General features: G+C 40.0%; 1 protein-coding gene across 3 annotated transcripts in view; it reads right to left on the bottom strand.

Moving 5' to 3' along the window:
• Window positions 1-24576, bottom strand: part of SPHK1 (sphingosine kinase 1) — a 57235-nt gene that overhangs the window by 2049 nt on the left and 30610 nt on the right. The window contains exon 1 of one of the 3 annotated variants that reach the window (XM_074260812.1): window positions 1822-2536. The exons of 1 other annotated variant lie outside the window; for it this stretch is intronic. In XM_074260812.1, coding sequence (XP_074116913.1) covers window positions 1822-1840 — 19 coding nt within the window. In that variant the 5' untranslated portion in view covers window positions 1841-2536. Of the gene's footprint in view, window positions 1-277; window positions 816-1821; window positions 2537-24576 lie in introns of those variants that run through there. One more of the 3 variants, XM_074260811.1, reaches the window with a different exon arrangement.

The raw sequence follows: 24576 nt of genomic DNA, 5'->3' as shown, positions 1-24576 counted from the left end.
GCTCAGAAAGCCCAAAAGGACTCCAGATTTATGACTAAAGGAGGACCACTTTTGAACAAGAAGAAATGAAGCTGGGCGATGAAAAAGAGCCCATGGACCCCCTGCATTTTTTCCCCTCTCGCTCTGAATTTGTTGAGAAAGTAAACCAAGTTGCATTCGGCTCCTCGGACTGACCTTCCCCAGTCCTGGTCTTTTGGGCCTCTTCCACCATCCCCACCACGACCACTCCCACTCCCACTGCCACCACCATGCTCCTTCTCCTTTGGCCCTCACGCACTTGCATCAGTGACCTTTGTCCGAAACTCCCTCAAGCTCCGGGCCACCGGGGACCGAGCCGCTATGGAAACACAGGCCTCTCCGGCTGCCTCCGCCCTGGGCTCCTTATCTGCCTCTCCCAGGCCCGGATCTCGGGGCTGGCGTGGGGACTCTCCTGCCCCGCCCCAAGTCAAGGGGTGAGGGGACGCATGTTCCATCCCCAGGGGCTCAGACTTAGCTGCGTCGGGAGAGGAGCTTATTACACTGCTCCCTTCTTAGCTCTGGGAGGCCTGAGGTCGACTGAGTTCTCTGGTTATCCCGAACGATGGAGGCCGAGAAGGAGGGGTCGACAAAGCCTCTGGCAAGCGCGGCTCCCTGGGAAGGAGTCCACACCCCCTTTGTAGCCCGCTCCTGTAGGGCACGAATGCTCTCAGGAAGTTCTTGGGAAGACAGGACTCGAGGTGGGGAGATTCTGCGATCCCAGGTACGCGGGGCTCCTCCGGTGATGCACGTCCAGGTCCTCAGCTTTCTCAGCTTCTCTGATCTCCAGAGAGGTATCCGCGTTTCCAGCCAGGGGTAAGAGAATCAGGCTTTCCTCCCTATAGTCCCTATCTCCAGACTCATGTCAGGGCCAGTGCTCCAGCCCTATATGATCCTCTTTTTCTCACATCGGTCCCGGGGCGAGGAGAAAAGGGGCCCGGGACCGGGTCGTTCTTCAATCATGCGATAATCCCGGAACCCCGGCGGACATTGCGCAGTCAAGAGGATCCAGGTCGGGGGATTCCCACACCAGCCAAGTTGCCCGCTGCTTCCCACCTCCTCCCGGCTCGGGAAGGGTCTCCAGAATGAGCTCGATTTCAGACTTAGTCCCTCTGACCCCGGGCCTCCGGAGTTTGGCGGTGGGGGCTGGGCTAACAGATGGTTTCGCGTGCTGGCCAGAGGGGTCAAACGGACCCGCCTGTTCAACCCACTTCTCTCTCCTCCCGCCTACCACTCTGTCTCCAGCTCCAGCTCCAACTCGGCAGAGAGGGAGACGAACGAAGTCCGTGTCCCAGTTCCCCCAGAAGCTGGGGAAAGGCGGATCCGAGAGGGAGGAAAGGTGGGGCCGCTCTGACGGCCCTCCCCGGTCAGGCCGGTTTGCCGCAGGAGGGGCCAAGGCTGTTTGCTTTAATAGCCTGAACCTCACTCACTCCCTAGGACCCAACCTGAAGTCTGAATAAACTGGAGCTCTTTAGAGCAGTCCGATTTCGCCAGCGCTCCTCCCTCCTGCCCCAACTTTTCCCCGCAAGTTCTGCCACTCGGCACGGCTGGGTTAGCCGGGAGTAGGGCGCTCCAAATAGTCTTCCCTACCCCCTAGTGGCTGGCCACGCCTCAGCACCCCAGCGCTCCCGGCTCACCCCCGGAGGACGAAGGTCCGGAGCAGCAGTGCTAAAAGGAGAGCATCTGCCCCGGGGCACTGAGTGAGCCCATCCCCAGGAAGCACCTCCCCAAAGTCTCCGCGCAAAGCTTCCAGGCCGACCCCGCAGCCCGCTTAACCAGTCCTCTGGTCCCCGGGCCCCATCTCACCAGCCTGACTCGAAGGCATCCTCCACGTCGGAGAGCTCCCGAATCTTCCGGGCAAACAGCTAGATCCCCCTCGGGTTCTTTCCCGAGGCTCAGTTCTTGTCAGAGGTTTGGGACAAGCCCTAGCGGCAGAGCCGGGGACGCCCTCCGCCGGGTCCGCACCGATCGCGTGCTCTCCCCCGCGCTGCCTCTTCGGGTGGCAAAGCCGAGGGAAGTCACCGGCGGGGCAATGTTCCGGCAGCGGGAGGAGTGACGGCTAATGCGGCCGGAGACGCGGCGCGGCGAGCGAGCCGCCCAGCCCGGGGGCAGCCGCAGAGGCAAGCGAAGCCCGAGCCCGAGGGGTGCATGTGCCGCTTGCCCCGCAGCTGCGTCAGCCCCAGCGCCCGAGGAAGAGAGGCTGGAGAAGCGTAAACTGCTCTGGCTGCACAACTTCGGGTCGGCGCGCACAAGTCCCGCTCCAGTCTCCTAACGTGACTTCTGGGTTAGGGAAGCGGGAAGCCGGAGCGGGACTCTGTATGGGCGGGGGGAAGGAGGAGGGCCGGGGGTGGAGCCCGGGCTGCGTCGGCTTGGAGCTAGAGCTCTCGGAGCGCAGAGCTCAAGGAGCCCTCCGCACCGCGCTCCGAACTCTCCGATCCGGCGACCGCTCCATTTCAAAGACCGCCTCCTTTAGAAAAATACCCCCCCCCCTCCCCCCGGTGGCTTTGGCGGATGCCCACCCGAGGCCGTCTTAATCGCACTTTTCTCCACTCCGCTGTTCGCCCTGCCCCCTGTCTCCGCCCCCCGGGCCCCGCCCCCGACGGCTTCCGCGTAGAACTATTTTTAACCTTCTGGGTTGCTATTCTTCGAGTCCATTGGACCAAACCGGACTGTTCCGGAGGTAGGGCAGAACCGTGCACCTGTGAGGAACCTGCTAGGGAGTCCGTGAGCCCCAAGCATCCTGGAGAGCTGGACCCCAGCTCTATTCCGCTGTGGAATAGTAAGGGTTATTTAGTTTGCATCCAAGAAAGTAATTGAAACCCAGTCCCAAGGAATTTACCTATCCTGAATCTTGAGGCCCTCGTAAGAAGAATGTGGGAAATTGAGTGACAATACTGACGTGGAGTTCGGAAGGGAGCCCTGGGGTGAGGAAATGGGGAAGGTGGGAAGGAAGGAAGGAGTGGGAAGAGGATTGATAAATAAGGTTTTCATAAACTTGAACCCACAAATAAGGTCTTCAATTTCAATTTGCTACTAATATTTATGAAGGCAAGAGCTGGATCGAATCCAAGTTTATATCCCCTAGTTCAGTCGTCCGCCCAAGAGAATCCGATAATACGGGTTGAACTGAATTGGGATATGCACGATTATCACCATCACTTACCAAGAACCTCAGTGTACACAGACAACAAAAAGTTACTATCCCCAAGTCATCTGCAGTGCTCACCAAACATACGCTATAGACCAAATTAGAAAGCTATAAGCACAAAGAAAAGTGTATGGACTCACTCAGCCTTAGGACGTGTTTTCATAATTTGGCCAAAGTGATTATGGATATATTGGAACAAGTTAATAAGTCTTAAGTGAACGGATCGAGGGGGAGCAAAAGTTAGCCAAGAGCCAACATATATGAGACTGCTATTAATCAAAGAAAGAAGATGAAAAAAAGAGGAAAAAAGGACCTAAATGTCAGTCAACTTGCATTTATTAAGTGCCTGTTATATGCAGGCACCATGATCAATATAGGAGATACAAAAGGGAAAAAAAAAAAAAAAAAAGTTCCTGCACTCCTGGAAAGGTTTCTGGGATGGGAATTTAGTTTATGTACCTCATTTCCCAAAAACCTGCACTCATTTTGGACTCCCTTGACTTCTTCACCATGTCCTTAGTAAACTAATCTTCGGAAAACCTCATCCTCTTAGAAGATCTAGTGAGCTTCAAACTGTCGGTTTGCCAATATCTTTTCTCTGCTTCTCTGAGTGAAAGGTGGAGCCAGGAATTCCTCCATATACAAATAAGGAGAGGTGAAAGGAGAGACATTTCAGACATTGGCTCATTTCCTTCTCAGATGCTCATTTTGGCTTTCTTTGTTATCTCTGGAGAATGTACTATTTAGGATTCGACTTCTCCACCAGGCCACCAAGTGTCTCACCCATCTCCATGGTCCCCATATTCTGTTTTATGTGTTATCTTCCCCCACTAGATTGCAAGCTCCTTGAAGGCAATCTTTATCTTTTTCATATTTGTAGCCCCAGAACTTAGCACAATGCCTGACATATAATTGATACTTAATAAATGTTTATTGAATGTATCTCAAAAGAAGCCTGGGAAACTAGAATGTAGAAATAAGGAGAATGCATGGGGGGGGGGGCAGCTTGAAGGCAGGAGAAAGGGCATATTAATGTCACTGTCACAGAACACACAGGAGAAGAATAAAGTGTAACAAGACTAAAAAGGTGGGGAGGGGCCAAGAGGGGCTTTAAAAGCCAAACAGAAGATTTTATATTTAATCCTGGAGGTAATTGGGAATTATCACAGTTAAATAGGCAAGTGATGGGGTCAGAATTGTGCTTAAGGAAGAGAGGTACAGAAATATTTGTAACAATTCTTTTCATAGTTGCCCTAGACTGGAAACTAATGAAGTATTCATCTACTGACAAATAGCTAAATAAATATTACATAAGAAATAATAATAGGAAACTTAATTCATATGAAACACTAAGAACTAATGCAGAGTGGTGTGAGCATAACCAAAACTATAAAGAAAAACAGTTTTGAAAGACTTCAGAAACTGACTTCAATGACAAACCAGAATTCCAGAGGAAGGGAGATGAAGCATGATTACCCATTTCCTGCCAGTGAGGTGATGTACTAAGTCAACAAGAACTTAATAAGCTCCTATTAGGCACTGTGCTAGATGAGTACCAGGGATACAAAGGTAGAAAAGAATCCCTACTCTCAAGAAGCTCATAGTCTAATAGTAAAAACAGCTTTACAAACAAGACATATGTGTGTGTGCATATGTATGTATGTATGTATGTATGTATAAGACAAAGAGAGAACACTATGAAACATACATTTTTTGGACATGGCCAATGAAGGATTTGTTTTATTTAACTCTATATTTGTTATGGGGTCTTCCTTTTCTTTTCTTTTTTTAATTGTTCCATTGAAAAAGGAAAGTGAATGGAAGAGAAAATAAATTCTTGAGAGAGGGAAGGGAGGGAAGAAAGGAAGGAAGCAAATTAGAGGGTTTCATTTTTTTGTTTTGTTTTGTTTAAATATAGACTACAATAAGAACTGTAAAACTAAAGGCCTATTTCCATCACATCTTAAGGGGGAAAATGAGATTCTCTTAAATGTAAGAGTCGAATGAGCAATATGTTGATTTGGGGCTACTGTCTTCTGTGTTTTTGATAATTTTCTGTGAAGGTAAAATAAAGATTATGTTCTTTTGGGATTTTTTTTTTTTAAGTCAGTTTATAAAAGCTTTTCATTCCTTCCTCTTAAAAAGTTTGGCTCAGGGAACTCATAACTCCACAAGGCCCCAAAACAAAGAACAGTGTGGGGTATGAACCCAGAGAAAAACATCGAGGTCATTTCTCTTTATCTTTTAAATTCCTCACTATGTGTTTATGTATGTGTATATGTGGATGTATGTATGTATATGTGTGTGTATACATCTTTTTATCTGGGACTCCTAGCTTTGCTCTCCCAAGTGACAAAAATCCTATCCCATTTCCTGACCCTAGGGAAATGTAGTGGGTTGGGGCCACCAACGGCACCACCCTGCCCCCTCCACACTCGTTCAGAACTTTCCCCAGGAGACAAACACTGGTCCCAAAGTCAAGGACCCAGACAGCTATGAAGCGCTGGGATCACTCACAAGTCAAGAAAGAGGCAATAAAAGGAGGTGGGAGGACAGGGGTCCTTCCAACTAATGGGGAGCAGTGAGTCTGCCTCTTCCCGTGATGGGGGCCCCTGCTCACGCGGCGTGGCTGCCCAGAAACAGCTGGCTCTGAGACGGTGACTCAGCGACGTGCGGTGTGAGCTGGCCGGGAAACCCCGGGAAACAACCCAAAAGGGACAGGAGCCTGGGCCCCTTTCTTTCCCTCTCCTCCCCCGCTTCTTTCTCCTCCCGCCCCCCCTATTTCCCTGACGGGGATAGAGCTGCTGGAGAGCTCCGCCCTGGGCGGCGGAGGCTTTTGTCTGCCTAGGGCAGTTAGGTAAGGGCGCTGTGAGTCCGGGAAGCTAACTCCATCGTCCCGCAGGCCACCCCCACTGTCATTTCTCACACACACACCCCCGCCCCCCTCGGCCGCACGACCGGGTGCTGCCAGGAGACTGAGAAAGAGGACGCTTGGCTTGCGGGTTCAATTAGCCTACTGCCTCGGGAGCTGCAGTGCTCTGGTCACGAGAATGATGACTCAGCAGCGGGGGAGGGGGAGGATGGTGAACCGGGTTAGGGGTGGGGTGGTCGAGTGGGACAGGCCCTGGGCAGAGGGCCCAGTCGCATTCTTGGTCCCTTCCCCTGGCACGGGCGCTGCACCTGCCTGGGTCTCTCATGGGAGATGATATCTGGGCGTTGTCTTGGAGGATTCCAAAGGGCTGCTAGCAAGCAGCCAACTCACCCGGGCCTCCGTGGCGAGGGAGGTTTGGGACAAGGCAAAGGGGGGAGGGGGAAAGGCAAAGTGAGGAACACCCCGACCTGGGTCCCTGAACACCCGTGGGTCCGCCTCTCCTGGGGACTTCTTGCCACTGAAGGCTTCTCCTAACCTCTACTTCCGCAAGGGACCTGCTGAGATCTGGCTCCTTAAGGTGATCTGTTGGGGGAGGGACCAGATGATTGTCTGTGGAAAATATTTAACGATACCCCTACCCTCAGCATCTTTTCTTTGACGAGCTCAAAAAAGTGCCAGCGCTCCTTAACGAAGCCCCATCACATCTTGAAAAATGCTTTTCCTAAGGTTTGATGGAGCGACCTAAGGCAATTGACCTTGAGTCAGAAGTGACAAGAAAAGGTCCAGAGAAAGGGTCCTCCTCTCCCTCCTGGGGAGAGGAAAAGTCGGAACTTCTTTTGTACGCACATGGATGGAGAAAGTGATTTTTTTTTCTTTTTAAGTGGATCAGAATTTTGTTTTTTAGGGACCAATGAGGCTGGTTTCTTGTTGTGGTTGTTTCTTCCTCTTGAAGAAAATAAATGAAATTACTTTATGATTGTGCAATCTGGGGTTGTGTACCCTATTTGTGCACTAGTTCCCCATCCTAAATCAGGAAGAATCCTGTGGGAATAAGGTGAAGGGCAGAGCCCTCTAGTTATGATTACAACAGAGTACAATGGCTATGCTGTTCTCAACGGTCTCTAGTCCCTGCCCCTTTACCTCCCCAGCCCTGGCATGGCTGGCCCCTCATTCTTTCATTCCTACCACTCTCCCCATGCCCCTCCCCCACAGTGCAACCGACTTCTTGCTTATTCTCCCAGTTCCTTTTTCATTTTCCTGAAACATTAAAAAACTAATTTTCAATTTGTATTAATATATATATATGTATATATATATTTTTACATAACTATTTTCCAGTGTATTCCCACCTCCCTGGTGAGAGCCATTCCTTCTGACAAAGACTTTTCTGAAATAATTTTTAATGATTTTCACAATGCCCTTCAATTATCTTCACAGAAAGACAGGAAAGTATTAAGGGCAATACTTCCCTTCACATCTTGCAGCAGAGGAGACTGACCCAATGAATTTTCTTATGTTCCAAAGCCAGTTGGAGAACAGAGGTCAGGAGGCCTGACTCCCACATCAGAGTTGTACCTATCAGATTTTTTTGCTAGACTAATCTGAACACACACACACACACACTCACACAAACACACACGAATTCCTATCCCAGCTGGCTTTTTCCTTTTGATTCCTATCACTTTTCTGAGTGATATTTTAACAAGACACATCTAATCTGAATCCTGCTGGAAAATGAAAATCAAGTTAACTCCCTCACCAGGACTCAGTCATGCATCCTAGAGCCTTTTCCCAGAATAATAAACTCATACATGCATTTCTATCTAGCATCAGGCTTATATTGGTGGGGAAGTCTGACTTGATCCTCAATACCAAACCTGGTTCTTTCTCTCTTCACCCACCTCTTCTCTATCTCATACCCTCCACCTGTGGACATCTACTCCCAGAAAGCACATCTCAATTCTCTTCTTTCCAGGGAGAAAAAAGAAAGGACTAATCTAATGTCAAAGTAACATTCTTTTATGAGGAAAGGATTTCTGTGGTGTCTCTCCCTTTCCAGAATCTATTTTCTTTAATGGATTTCATTCTTCCAAATTGCAACCAGAAGAGATCCAATTTTCTCAGGTTCCTTATCTCCCCTTTTGGATGTGATTCCATTGAAGAGCTCTTAGAATGTTGGTATTGAGGGATTATTAGAGGGTAAGCTATTTTTCTGTATCTTTTGTTTTTTTAAATCATGTGATGCATGTTCCAATTTCATGTGTCTCCTGGATTCCATTTACATCCATTTACATGTTAAGAATTCAGCCAGATGTTAAAATGTATATGCTACTTTATAGTGTCCTGATTCCCAGGACACAAAGGCAAGCAAAACCCATCAAAAATTTAGTGCAGAATTTGAGACAACATACATGCAATTAAGTGCAAACAAGATCAATACAAGGTAAGGTGGAAATAATCTCACAGGATTGGCACTAAGATTAAGGAGGATTGGTCAAGACTTCTTTGCCAGGCTCTATATCACTTAAACTCAATTCATGTGTGGGTCAAGACATCACCTGCTGGATATCATTATAGCTTTTAGAAAAGGAAGGACAAACAACAATAACAACAGGACTTTGCTGAGGCTTGAAGGAAACTAGGGAGGCTAGGAGGGAGACAACCAGGGAAAATGTCAGGGTCGGGAGATGGAGTATCTTGTTTGTGGAATAGCCAGAGGACTAGTGGACTGCAATGTTACATGGCAGAGAGTGAGGCATAAAAAACTGGAAAGGTATGAAGGGATTTTAGAGCCCTACAGAGTATTTTCTATTTGATCCTGGAGATAATATGGAACTATTAGAGTTTGTTGAGTAGAGGTATAGTCAGGACTATGCTTTTTTATTTGCCAAGGGAAAAATTTGTCTCTTGTGTGTGTTTCTTATCCTTGCAGGAGTCTTGCTATTCTGTCTTTAGCATTTGACCTAACATTTTGTGGAATACTTGCTTCCTCTCCTTCCTCTGCCCCTCTTCCAATTGCCCCACCACAAGCAGTCCCAAGGATCCTTCAAGACCTCTGGATACCACCATCTCCTCCAGCTAAAGCCTTCAAAATTCTTCACTGGAATATTAGACAATGCATTCTCCTATTTATTTTATGATCTGATTAAACCATTTTATGTGTGTGTATGTGTTTGTGTCTAGGAGGAACCTATCAAATAATACCTTAAAGAGCAGGTCTAAAGAGTCTATAAAGCTGAAGGATGTGAAAGAAATTGAAAATTTTCCAGGCATAACTGGAGAGAGACACAGAAAGAGAAAGATGAAGATGTATTTTTTATGAAAGTATTTCAATCTTTTTTTTTTCTTTTAAAACCTTTCAATATTTTGTTTTTCCAAATACATGTAAAGATAGTTTTCAACATTCATTTTTGTAATATTTTGTGTTCTGAACTTTTCTCCCTCTTTCCTTTATGTCCTCCCTCTCCTTTATGCAAGTAATCTGACATAGGTTAAATATGAACAATTCTTTTAAACATATTTCCATATTTGTCATGTTATACTAAAAAAAATCAGACCAAGAAAAAAAAAACCCATGAGAAAGAAAAAACAAACAAAAAAGTGAAAATACTATGCTTTGATCCATATTCAGTCTCTGTCAATTTTCCATCCCAAGTCTATTAGAATTGCCTTGAATCATTGCATTACTGAGACTTGTCTAATGAAGTTGATTATCACATAATCTTGCTGTTATTGTATACAATGTTCTCCTGGTTCTGCTCACTTCCCTCAGTATCAGTTCATGTAAGTCTTTCCAGATTTTTCTGAAATCAACCTGCTCATAATTTCTTATAGAACAATAACATTCCATTCCATTCATGTACCATAATTTATACAATCATGTTCCAATAGATGGACATTGATTCAATTTCCAGTTTCTTGCCATTACAAAAAGGGCTACTACAAACATGTTTGCACATCTGAGTCCTTTCCCCTCTTTTACTATATCTTTACGATACAGACCAAATAGTGACACTCCTGGATCAAAGGGTATGTACAGTATTATAGCCCTTTGGGTACAGTTCCAAATTGCTCTCCAAAATGTCAACTTTTATTTTCTAAAAAGGATTCTTAGAGAAGCTTTGTTTTCCTAAATAAACTAAATGGTGTGGAACCATTTTCAGTTATTTATTTTCTGTTATAATGATGTTTAAGGTGACTGTTATCTTTTTTTACAGCTTAAATATTATAAATAATTATATATTTACTACTATTGATTTAATTATTAATAAATTATGTATTTAATCATGGCATATCAAGAAAGAAATGAGAAATCACTTATGGAAAAGGTGGTTTATCTAGTTATATCAAATAATATTTGATGAACCAGAATGGGGACCCTGAGCTTATTTGATTGAGATAGATTTTAAAATTTAACTGATTCAGGAAATAGCCAAATATACCTCTAGGATTGCCCTAGTGTTTCAGTTGATGAGGTTCAACATGGGAACAAGCCAAGCAACAGGCTAAGAGATGGAATTGTTAGACTTTGATAACCTTATGACATGAATGTGACCCTAAAGCAATTCTGGGGAAAAAAGACACTTTGCTAGCTAGTTTCCCCATGCATTTTGAAAGAAACCTAACCTTTGAGGGGATTGGGATAGATCCCTCTGTATATGCCTAGTAGTCTAAAATGAGGGTTAAAACGAAGCAAGTGTGAGTGACAAAAAGACATCACCATAGCAACCCAGCAGGTATATTAATTCCTAAGTTCCCTCATTTAATTCCCCTGGTAGGTAGACATATAAGAGTCCTTGAAATACATAACAAAGATAACATACAAACAAATATACAAATAGAAAATAATTAACAGACAGAAGGCAATAGAATTAAGAGGAGTTGGGAAAAGCTTCCTATAAAAGGACATTATTTGAGATGTAAAGGAAGCTAGGGAAGTTGGCAGTCATGGTTGAGAGGAAGAGAATTCCAGGAATGGGAAACAGCCAGAGAAAATTCTGGGAGCTGAAAAATAGAGAGATTTGTTCCCTTATCATCTCACTTTTCATATCAAGTGAACTATAAGCAGGAATATGTATCCTTGCCAAAGGTATTCACCACTGCTATAAGGGAAATCCAGTGCAAAGCCCAAGTCAAAGAGGAATTTCCTGTGGATGATAAGATCCTACATATGTTCCTCTGTGTGTGTGTGTGGATTACTTTGTGCTAATTCTATCAGAATTAGAACAATTCACTATCTCCAAAATGAAATCCACAATCACTAAAAAAAATCTCAACTATACACAGGATAAAATCCATAAGACCTTGTCCTTGTGGTAAGAAAGACAAACTACAGAATATGTCTGTTAATAGGTATATCTGGGAGAGACAGTGTAAATAAAAATTAAGCTTAAATCAGCATGAACAGGAAGTTGAAGACAGGCTCTGGAAAACTCTTCAGCACTTTTGATGACCCACCTTTTCCTGTGAAAAAAAGATTCATCTTTTTGACATCAATATTCTGTTTATGAGATATAGATTAATAATTACATTCACCAATTAAAGTAGAGAATCTTACAACAGGGAAAGGAAAAATATGTGGTGAAATGAAGCAAGCTTCCACATATCCAAACATATAAAGATTGTTCCTGAAAAGTGACGTAAAGGATGCCATCACATAAATGTAGTTCTGGGGAGGGGGAAGGAGAGAGAAGAGATGAGTTGGTTATACCCTTGCTATCCTGAAATGTTGGAAGATGATAAGGAAGATTCTTTAGCATACTAAATAGACTCTATGGCCAACTTATGAGAAGACATGGACAAAATCAATCAATCAATAAATAAATATTAAGGACCCACTACATTCTAGGTGCTGTACTAAGTGATAAGAATACAAAAAGACAGTACCTGCTCTCAAGGAGCTTAGAATCTAATGTGAGAGACAGCATACACATATATACAAAGCAAACTATATAAGGCACTAAAATTAAGAGATATTGGGAAAAGCTTCCTATAAAAGATGGGATTTTGGTTGGGATTTAAAGAAAGCCAGAGAGGAGTTGAACACAGAATATTCAGAATAGTCCAGGCATAGGGAACAGAAGAAAGAAAGAAAATGTTGGAAGGTGAGAAATGGAATGCCCTGTTTGTTGGATAGCCAGGAGCTAGTGTCACTGAATGGGAGAGTACATGGTGGAGAGTAAGGTATAAGAAAGCCAGAAGCTTTAGGAGGCATATGCCAAACAAAACATTTTGTATTTGATTTTGGAGGCAACAGAGAACCACTGGGATTTATTGAGTTGATTAACAAAAATTACAATCAAAGCATTTAACAGTCATGATAGTAGGCATTGCAGTACCAATACAAAGAATGAAACTGTCTCCTCTCAAAAAGATATAAAATATCAAAAATATATAAAAGGATAAATGAGTCAATACCTGCATTATTAAAGTGAATACTCACATCTGTGAGATTAAAAGCTCTTCCCTTAATTGTAGATATAAATATATATAAATATATGTATAGAAATATTGATCAGGCTGATTTCAGGAAAGAGCTAGATAAAATGATGCTAAATAAACTGAGCAGAATCAAGAGAATATTGTACACAGTAACAAGAAGATTATGTGATGATCATCTGTGATGGACTTGGCTCTTTTCTTTTCTTTTCTTTTCTTTTCTTTTTTCCTGAGGCTGGGGTTAAGTGACTCGCCCAGGGTCACACAGCTAGGAAGTGTTAAGTGTCTGAGACCAGATTTGAACTTGGGTCCTCCTGAATTCAAGGCTGATGCTCTATCCACTACATCACCTAACTGCCCTGACTTGGCTCTTTTCAACAATGAGGTGATTCAAAGCAATTCCAATAGACTTGAGATGAAAATTACCATCCACATCTAGAGAGACCAAATGTGGATTTTCATCTTTTTGTTGTTTGTTTGCTTGATTTTTTTTTTATTCCTTGTGTTTTTTCCCTTTTGACCTGATTTTTCTTGCACAGCATGAAAAATATAAAAATATGTTTAGAAGAACTGCACATGTTTAACCTATATCAAATTGCTTACTGTCTTAAGGAAGGGAAAATACAAGGAAATCATAAAGGAGGGAAAAGGACCCACATGTGCAAAAATGTTTGAGCAGCTTTTTTGTGCTAACAAAGAACTGGAAAATGAGAAGGTGCCCATAAATTGGCAAATGGCTGAACAAGTTGTGGTATATGAAGGTAATGGAATATTATTGTTCTATTAAAAATGATGAACAGCTGATTTTAGAAAGGTCTGGAAAGATTTACGTGAACTGATGCTGAGTGAAACAAGTAGAACAATAATACATTGTACACAATAACAGCAAGAAGGTGTGATGATAAACTATGAAAGACTTGGCTCTTCTCAGTGGTTCATTGATCTAAAGCAATCCCAATAGATGTTATCTTTTTTTCCCCTGAGGCAATTGGGGTTAAGTGACTTGCTCAGGGTCACACAGCTAGGAAATGTTAAGTGTATGAGGCCAGATTTGAACTCAGGTCCTCCTGACTTCAGTGTAGGTGCTCTATCCATTGCATCACCTAGCTGCCCCAATTCCAATAGACTGTGGAAGAAAATGCCATCTGCATCCAAAAAAAGAATCAAGGATACTGAATATAAAATTAATACATGCTATGTTCACTTCTTTTTTCTGTTGTTTTTTTTTTTTTTATCTCTCTGATGTTTTTTCCCTTTTGCTCTGATTTTTTTCTCCCACCATGATTTATAAGGCAATGTGTGTTTAAAAAAATAAAATTTAGAGGGAAAAAAAAGGAGGGGAGAAAGGGACAGAGAGGGAGAAAAATTTGGAACACAAGGTTTTGTAAAGGTGAATGTTGAAAATTATCTTTGCATGCATTTGGGAAAATGAAATTGTGTTGTGGTAGATACCCTTTCAGGATTCACTTTTGCAATGCCAACAACAAAAGAGAAAGCCTGAGTGGTTACTGAGTTCCTTATCCAAGGATTTGCAATTATGGGTGTGCCACAAGGAATAAAAACAGATAATAGACCTGCATATCCTTCTAAAAATTTTGCACACTTTTGTGCACAGTATAAGATTTTACACATCACTGGAATACCTTTTAATCCTCAAGGTTAGGCAATAGTAGAGAAAAGATACAGACATTAAGATGTTCCTCCAAAAACTGTTGTAGGACTTGAAAACCAGCAGGAATCATTGGATTCCCTAACACAAAATAAGACTGTTGTAGGACTTGAAAGCCAGCAGGAGTCATTGGATTCCCTAACACAAGATGAGACTACTACAAGACTTCAAAACTTGCAGGAATTATTGGATTCCTGGCACACAAACTAATGGACGATAGATTCCTAGGACTTATTTCTAGGACTTATGAATATGTATAAATCCTCATGTTGATACATGTTATTTGTTATATCACTACTACCCTGTGTTATGTTACTATGTGCCTATGTAATTTATGTAATTATGTGTAATACCTCCCATATGGATGGATTTATGTATAGAAACCCGCTAATCTGATTTGATTTCTCAATTCCTTTGGTGTTTTCCTCTCCCTTCCTGAGAAGTCAGGGAAGGTGTGACCACCTCCTTTTTATGGTGTTTTCACTTCTTTTTTGAGCAGTCAGGCAAGGTGTGATCGCTTTCTTTTTTGGGCTTCTCACCTCCTTGAGAAGTCAGGGAGGTCATGACCACCTATGTTCTAAATCAAAAGAAAGTGGGAGATGTTATGGGCCAGAACTTGAAATGAGGTGCTTAGTTCACACCTTTAGAGAGCATACATAAGGAGGAGATTCACAAGTCAAGGAGATTCACAAGTGGGGCAGAAATTTAAGCAAGAAGCTCTCAGGGCCAGAGCCACAAGCCCACTCTCTGGGAGGAGGAGTCAAGATTCATTCCAACTTCCACCTTTGTGCTGGATGGAGACTAAAGGACAAACCTTTGGATTCAGAGCCATTTGGAGGGAGCTCTCGGAACCAAGGAGAGAGATAGGCCTCTAAGAAAGCTAACTGGGCCCAGAAAAAGAGACAAGACTTTGAAGGACACAATAAAGGATTTGGACTTTAACTCTTGGCTGCATTCCATGTGGTTACATTGAACTGAAACTAAGGCTGCTCCCAGAAACTCCCCAAGAAACCTGCTCCCAGAGAACGATTATATTTTAGAGAAGAGAACATTACAACTATTAAGCATTTTTTAAACTTATTAAAGATGGAACTTTCATGTGTGTAGTGGGAGTACATTGCACTTAGTGAGTATTACATAAGAATTTATTGAAGTTACTTGGTGACTTTCCTTTGATATAAGAAATTATGCAATTATAGGATCCTAGGATTTAGAGCTGAAAGGAACCTTAGAATTCATCTAATTAAATCCCTTGTTTTATACTTGAAAATAATAAAATTCATAGAGTTCCAGTTATTCATCCAAGATTATGCAGTTAAGCAGCATGCCTGGGATTCCTTTCTCTATACTGGAGAAGGCACCAGAAACAATGATCTAGTGGGTAGTATGCTAGATCTGAAGACAGGCAAAGCTAGATTCATATCTGTAGTGAGCAATAGCTCAAGGCCCTAACCTATGCAGGCAAGGTTAATTTTTACTGAACAGTTATTGAACCTCCCTTGACATTTAATTGGTCCAAGGAACTAAAGCTGAAACTATTGACAGGAGCTCCTGATGCCTTTAGTACAAAACCAATATATAGAGAGTTTCTCCTTCAGATTTCTAAGCAATAGAGCAGCATGACTAACACAGCACCAGGTAAGCTATACCCATGTGAATCAATAATCTATTCTTACTGAATATTCTTTTCCAAACACAATAAAGTAAAATTCTGTTAGATGATGAGTGAGTTTCATTCATTCCAATTCTGAACCTGAAACACCATACTGGCCTAAATCAGACCCAATGTACAACTGTATCTTATCTCTCACATTTATGGGGTTATCACAGGCAAGTCATCTGACTTTTCTAAGTTTCAATTTCCTCAGTTGCACAAAGGGGCTGATAATATAGTAATATCTATTTCACAGCATATTGTGTAGCCTTAAGTGAGATGCTATATATAAAGTACTTTTGCAAGATTTAAAGTGCTATATTCATCACTGATGGTCTCTAGCTTTCTTCAGTTTTCTGTGGCCTTTCTCCTCCCATCTGAGTTCTTCCTATCCTTCAAGTCTCATCTATTTGATAAAGGTTTTTCTGACAAGCTAGCCTACAGGGTTGCCTTCTTCCTTCTTTCAACTATTGGTGAATTAGAGGAATGCACCCCAAGCATGTGAAAACTTCCCAGTAAAATGTACAAATAAGAATAATTTGTTCCAATGGACATAAAGATGGCTGAAGCAAATTCTGTGAAGAGTTCAGAGCTTGGTCTGACATCAAAGATCCCAGGCCATAGATAATCATCCTGACTTTTGTCTTGCCACTGGATTTTAATGACTCTGAAAGAAAAAATGAGATTGATTTGTACAACTCTATTTAAAGCCAAGACAGCCCTCATTTGAAATATCATTGCTCTTGAGATAACAAAGGATTTTCTTCAACAACAACAACAAAATGCTATATAAATTATTATTTCTGTTGCTTTTAGTTTTCTGAGTTTTTAAACAAAAATCCAAAGGGCTGAGATTGGATTGGTCTTACATGGGGGCAAAATTTTTAGGTATTTGTATAGTTCAGGGGAAGAAATTGTATCAGACACTAGAAAGACACCCTTCCCAAAATAAATTATATAATAATAATATATATTACATGACATATATATATATATATATATATATAAAGATAAATAGTATCCACATAGCATATATATACTATAATACATAATAAAATACATTCTATTCTATTGAGGAGATAGGAAACATTTTAACATAAATAAATATTTATATTTAATTAATATCACATCTAATTAATGTTACATTAATTATTATATTATAATGTTAATCAATATATTTAATATAATAAATATTTTTGGATTTATGATTGGAAGGGACATTAAAGATCATTTAGTCTAGTCCCCTAATAAACATTTTCTACCTACCATATAATAACTCTGGGAGACTTCCAGGGGTTTTCCTTGCCCCAGATTATAGTAAACCTAGCTGTGACATCCCCTCCAGGCTAAAACCTTCCAATTCAATCCAAAGGAATGTGATCCAGAAATTGAACTAGCTTTGAAAATCTAAGGATTGGCAGGATGCTTTATTTTGATGTGCTATAATTTCCAGTTCTATACCAAAGACCTCCTTTGAAGCCTCGCCATGGCTTGAAGTTAATTATGGAATCTTGAAGATTATGCCTGAAAATGTTGTACATCCCTTATTTTCAAAGAGATACAGTGAGATCATGGGGTGAATTCTTGACTTGATCTTGAATTGGATTTAAATGATGTAGAGGTGGACATTACTCTCTCCTTGAGAACCATCAAAGTTCAATAGCAAAACAAGTCAGGATGACTGGCAACAGCTTTAGGATGCAGTGGGTGATCTTGGCATTTGCTCTAGGTGCTCCACAGCACCTGCTTCAACCACCTTCATGACTATTGGAACAAATTATTCTCCTCCACCCATTCTGCCTTGGGAAAATCTTCACATGCTTAAGGTAAACATCCCTCTAACTCACTGATGGGTTTAATGTTTATCAGTTACCCCAACCTGTCTTGGCTTATTTGTCCAGATGGTTTCCTAAGGTGTGGCCATTGTATATGCTACAGCTTCTTGGAGCCTCAAATGAGAGGTGGTGAAGGTAGACACCATAAGCAGCCCTAAAAGGGAATCAACAAGTTCTCACACTAGAGGTGCTAGTCCTCCCTGAACACCTTATGCATCCCATGTGTGAAGAAAGCAAACTCTGGAAACACCTCATCAAGACCTATAAGTCTGTCTATTAAGGGCCGGTTCAGCTGACTTCAAAAAGACTAATCTATCAAAAGGTTATCTATGCAAGTGGTACATTTTTAGAAATGATCATTAGTGAAATAAGGAAGGATTTCATTTTATGTTTATAGAAGGCAGCCCTATACTGATAAAGCCATGGATCTTATGTAGATCCACACCTACTATGTGGAAGACACTGCTAAACACTGGCAATACAATTAATAATAATTTTTTAAAGTCCTTGTCCTCAAGGAGCTTATAATCTAAAGGGAGCAAACAGCACATAAAAGAAAACAGGAAAAAAAAAAGGACAGCTCAGTAGGAGAATCTTGTTCTGTACATTTGAAACCAGGTAAAGCATATGATCTTTTCTATTTTTTTTATTAAAGCTTTTTGTTTTTCAAAATATATGCACGGATAATTCTTTGATATTAACCCTTGCAAAACCTTGTGTTCCAATTTCCCCCCTTCACCCACCCCCTCCCCAGATGGCAAATAGTCCAATATATGTTAAACATGATAGAAATATATGTTAAATCCAATATATGTATATATATGCATATGTAAAATTATCTTGCTGCACATGAAAAATCAAATCAAACCAGAAAAAAATAAAATGCAAGCAAATAACAACAAAAAGAGTAAAAATTTTATGTTTTGAACCACACTCAGTTCTCACAGTCCTCTCTCTGGATGTAAATGGCTCTCTTCATCATAAGATCATTGGAACTGGTCTGAATCATCTCATTGTTGAAGAGAGCCTCTGTGTATGTTTTTAATATTGAGGTTTTTTAAAAAAATAAATATCATTACTTCTTCACTACCTCAAAAAAGTTTTGCTTTTAAAATATAAAATGCATTTTCCCTTCTAATTAATAAGCAGAGTCAAATAAAACAAATATCAATCTTAACCATGTCTGAAAAGATGCCTTATTCTGTGCCTCTATTCTATCATTTTTCTACCAGACTATAGCAAGCATGAATCATCAGTCTATGGGAGACCTGATTGGTCATTTCTTTAATCATTGTTCTTAAGTCATTCATGGTTGTTATCTTCTATAGCATTAAGGTAATTACTCTCCAACAACACAGGTCATCACAGTTCCTTATGAATCTTCCCTTTCATCATTTCTTATACCTCAATAATATTCCATTGCATTCATATACTATGACTTGTTTAGCCAATTTTTTTTATGGAAAGATGTTACTGTTTTGTTAATGGTGGTATTTTTGCTATAACAAAGAATGCTTTTGTAGTTTTTGTTTGTTTGTTTTTAGCATATGAGTCTTTTCCTCCTTTCTTTGATCTCTTGGGTTAGATGACTATTAATATTATCACTAGGTCAAAGCATGTGTTTAGTTTAATGACTTTCAGAGTAGAGTATTGTTGTTGAGTTGTTTTCAGTAACATTCAACTTTCCATGAGAAAATTTGCGATTTTCTTGGCAAATTTTCTTCTCTAGCTCATTTTACAGAGGAGGGAAGTGAGGAAAATACAGTTAAGTGACTTGCCCAGAGTTACACAGCTAGTAAGTATTTGAGGCTGAACTTGAACTCAAGTCCTCCTGACTCAAGGGCCAGCATTCCTTTCACTGGGCTACTTCTTTAGAGTATAGTACCAAATTACTTTCTAAAATACTTATACAAGTTCATAGTTTCATCAGCAGTGGACTAGTGTACCACCTTTACAAACATTATCATTTTTATGTTTTGTTTCTTTGTCAGTCTAATAGGTATAAGATAGAATCTCAGGTTGTTTTAATTCTAATTTCTCTCTCTTTCTGTCTGTCTCTGTCACTGTATGTCTCTGTCATTCTCTGTCTGTCTCTTTCTGTGTGTGTATCTTGTCTGTCTCTCTATCTTTTTTTAAAAATTTTTTTATTAATTTTTATAATTATAACATTTTCTTTGACAGTACGTATTCATAGGTAATTTTTTTTTTTAACAACATTATCCGTTGTACTCCCTTCTGTTCCAAATTTTTCCCCTCCTTCCCTCCACCCCCTCCCCTAGATGGCAGGCATTCCCATACATATTAAATATTTTATAGTATATCCTAGGTATGTCTCTCTATCTTTCTGTTTCTCTCTCTTCTTTCTTCTTTAAAGAGCTGACTATTCATATTCCTTGACCATTTATCTATAAGGGAAAGGTTTTCATTCTAATACATTTAAATAAATTACCTATGCAACTTGGATAGCAGACCTTTATTTTTATCTACTTGGTTGTTTATTTTGAGACTGAGATTCTATATCTCGTTCAGGCTGGAAGTGCAGCAGCTCCTGAGGGGCTAATTCCATTAGTAGTGGGCATGGGGAAGAATGAAGGAAAGAAGGAAACAATCATTTATTGAGTTTCTACCAAGTACCAGGCATTTTTCAAATAGTGTCCCTTATTAGACAATATGAGACAAAAATCTTGGGAGTTGGTTGCTATTATTATTCCCATTTTACAGGTGAGGAAACTGTGTTGAGGTGAAGGGATTGTCCAGGGTTCTATGTACATAAGTTGTCTAGGATTGGATTTTATCAAGGTATTTCTAACTCCAGGTCTAGTTCTCAACCTACACCAACTCCAGGTCTAGTTCTCAATCTACACCACTACTTAGTTATTTGGTTTTTGGCTTTTGTTTTCAGTTTTGGGAGGCAATCAGGGATAAATGATTTGCCCAGGGACACACAACTGGTAAGTACCTAAGGTTGAATTTGTATTCAGGTCCTCCTTCTTCTGGGGTTGATGCTATAGCTGTGTGTGTGTGTGTGTGTGTGTGTGTGTGTGTGTGTGTGTGTGTGTGTGTGTAGTGAGAAACCTAATTCTTACCAGATTGTTTACCAGTTTTCTCAGAAGTTTCTGTTGACTATTGAGTCTTTATTGGAATTTTTGCATGTACTGAATACTATGTTAGTATGTTTATTTGCTTCCGAGTCTTGGGTACTTAATCTGTTCTGCTGATTAACTTTTCTACTTTTTAATCAGTGCAAAATAAATTTGGTGAATCCTGCTTTGTAGTATATGTTGAGATCTGGTCCTGCTAGATGATGGCTCAATGGATAGAATTCTGGGTCTAGGGTTAAGAAGACCTCAATTCAAATCCAGTCTCAGCCAAATATTAGCTACGTCACCCTGGGCAAGTCACTTAGTCTGTTTGCCTTAATCCACCGAAGAAGGAAATGGTGAACCACTCTAGTATCCTTAATCAAGAAAACTCCATGGACAGAAAAATCCATGGTCCCTGGGGTCATGAAGAATTGGACATAACTGAAAACAACAACATGGGAGCTGGTGATCCTATCCTTGTTTGTTGGGGGGGGGGGGATTGTTCATTGTTTTCCTTAAGATTCTTGATATTTTGTTTTCCACATTAATTTTATTGTCTTCTAGTTTTTTAAAATGATGTTTTAGTAATTTGGCATGGCACTGAATTTATAAATTAACTTAGGCAATATTATTTTTAAAATTATGTGGACATAGCTTAACCAATAAATAATTAATATCTCTCCAATCATTTTTTGATTTTTATATTATCTAAAATCAAATCCCCTAGCATTTTTTTTTACCAAAGATAATGCTAACTCTTGGTTTTAAAATTGATATCATTTACCATATTAAGGAAAGATCCATTTATGCCTGTTTTTTCATGTTTTTTGATCTAAGATTTATGTTTTGTTTTGTTTCAAATTTAATATTTTTAACATTTTTTCTCTTTAAATTTTGAGTAGAAAATTTTCTCTCTCCTCCCACCCTATCCCCAACCTGAGAAGCAAGCAATATATCAATTATACTTATGAAATAATGAAAAATGTTTCCATATTAGCCATATTGTTGGAAGGAAGGAAGGAAAGAAGGAAGGAAGGAAGGAAGGAAGGAAGGAAGGAAGGAAGGAAGGAAGGAAGGAAGGAAGGAAGGAAGGAAGGAAGGAAGGAAGGAAGGAAGGAAGGAAGGAAGGAAGGAAGGAAGGAAGGAAAGAAGGAAGGAAGGAAGGAAGGAAGGAAGGAAGGAAAGAAGGGAGAGAGGTAGGGAAGGAGGAACGGAAGGAGGAAGCAAAGAAAAAAGAAAGAAACAAAGAAAGGAAGGAAGAGAATTACATTTCAGTTTGTTCTCAGAATTCATTGGTTCTATCAGGGTACAGAGCATTTTTTTCATCATGAGTCCTTTCGAATTGTTTGATCAGTGAAACCAGATTTTCACAGTCAATTATCATTATAATATTGCTGCTAATTGTGCATAGTAATCTCCTGATTTTTCTCACTTCATTTTGCATTAATTCATATGGATTATGCCATGTTTTTCTGAAACAATCCCCCATCATTTCTTATAATACAATATTCTTCCATCATAATCATACACCATAATTGTTCATCCATTTCCCAACTGATAAGCCTCCCCTCAATTTTCAATTTGCCACAACAAAAAGAACTGCTATAAATAGTGTGTGTGTGTGTGTGTGTGTGTGTGTGTGTGTGTGTGTTAAAATTACTATATAGGTTCTTTTCTTTTTTCTCTGATATGTTTGGGATACAGACCTAGTAGTAATATTGTTGGATCAAAGGATATTCATAGTTTTTTTATTCATAGGCTGGGGTTAAGTGACTTGCCCAGGGTCACACAGCTAGGAAGTGTTAAGTGAGACCAGATTTGAACTCGGGTCCTCCTGAATTCAAGGCTGGTGCTTTATCCACTGCGCCACCTAGCTGCCCCAGGATATTCATAGTTTAATAGGCCTTTGGTTATAATTCCAAATTGTTTTTCAGAAAAATTGGACCAGTTCACAATTCCATCAGTACCTACTGTCCTTCATTCTCTCCAGTGTTTGCCATTTCTGATAGGTGTAAGGTAGTGCCTCAGAATCATTTTAATTTTCATTTCTCTATTTAATAGTGATTTAAAGTATGTTTATAGAGAGCATTGAGGTCTTCTGAAAACTTCCTGTACCTATCCTTTTACATTTATCAATTTGACAATTTTTTATTTGGGAAATGAGGTATTTTTCAGAAAAAATTACTGTAAAAATTTTTTGAAATTATTTCATAGTCTTCATACCTTCTAGCAAAATGATTATCTGATTATCTCTTTTTATTAGGTCTCTTTTTTGCTTTTGCTTTGTCTGAGATCATGATTGCTTCCTTTTCCTTTCTCTGACTTGCAGCTGAAACATAATAGATTCTGTTCCAACTTTTAATTTTAATTCTATGTGTTTGTTTCTATTTGAAGTGTATATTTTGTAAACAACATATTGTTGGAGTCTAGGTTATAATCCATTTTGCTATCATCTTCCATTTTATGGTGAATTTATCCCATTTATATTCACAGTTATGATTACTAACTGTATTTCCTTCCATTCTATTTTCTTCTGTTTATTCCTTTCTCTCTTTATCTTGTTCTATCTCAAAAGTCTATTTTACTTATGACCACTGTCTCCCTTTACTTGCTCTCCTTTTTTATCTTCTCCACTTCTCATATTTCTTGTTTCTTTTAGCTCTCACCCTGTTATAATAGACCTCTCTTCTCAACTTTCTAAGTTGTCTTAAGCTGAAAGAATATCTCACTTTGACTTTTGTTGGGGCTTCCAAAATTGGGTTTGAGGTATTATTTTAAAGTTGTTTGGAAGGGAATGTTGTAAAACTTCATCTGGATTGCTGCCTATGTTCCATTATCTTTGAAGAGTTGTGTTTTGTTGAAATTTTTCTACAAATGATCATATTATTTTTATTGTTTTTGTTATTGATATGGGCTATATGTTTAAAAGTTTCCTAATATTGATCTATCCTTGCATTTCTGATATTGGTTCAATTTAATCATATTTTATAATTTTAAAATGTTATTTTAACTTCTTTGCTAATATTTTAATTTAATATTTTTGTTTCAATATTCATTTTGGAGGCTGATCTATAATTTTCTTTCTCTAGCTCTCTAGCTCTCCCTGCTTTAGGTTTTCCAACAATATTTTTCTCGTAGAAACTTAATGAAATATCTTCTTTCTCAATTTTTGCAGAAAATTTATATAATTGTAGCTCTTCTTCTGGTCTCATTTTCCTAATTCACACTGGCACTGGCAGTTTTGGTATTTTCAGAGATAGCAGTTGCTTCTGTCACAATTCTCAGGGTAATCCTGTGGTGATTGGCCTCCAAAGATTGTAGCTCATAAGTCCCTACCAGAGTGCTTCTTTTTAACAATTAGTTAGTAGATTTAGTTCTTTAGCAAAGGCATTTACTCAAATGGCACAGCAAAGTAGTTATAACCATTTCTCTTATTTCTTCTAGTATTAATTACATTTGAGTCACACCATTCCACAAATACACAGAGTCTTGGTGAGAAAAGAATAAGTATGAACTTAAAGTACAATGGTCATGAGATGTATATAAAAAACACATATGGACTAGGCAAATCACAATTCTGAAAGAACAGGATCTCACTGTATTTTATTTTTTTGATAAGCCTCACAAAGTCTATTGTGGGGAACAGCATGGCACCAATGATGGATAAGTTGCTCTATTGCTCAGCTGTGTTAATTCCTCAAAAGGCATAGCTCAGAAAGATGGATTAAACTATGGGCAGGTCAAGTCACTTGTATGTAAATCTGACTCCTCAATGGGCTGGGTTGCTATGTGTTGCTCTACCACTAGTCAGATGCTGCTGAACTGGATCAACCAAATTAATGACTCAATTTCTGGATTCTTC

The sequence above is a fragment of the Sminthopsis crassicaudata genome, chromosome 4 (assembly GCF_048593235.1).
Source record: "Sminthopsis crassicaudata isolate SCR6 chromosome 4, ASM4859323v1, whole genome shotgun sequence".
In the NCBI taxonomy this organism is placed as follows: Eukaryota; Metazoa; Chordata; class Mammalia; order Dasyuromorphia; family Dasyuridae; genus Sminthopsis; species Sminthopsis crassicaudata.
This window is presented reverse-complemented; position numbering and strand designations above follow the sequence as displayed.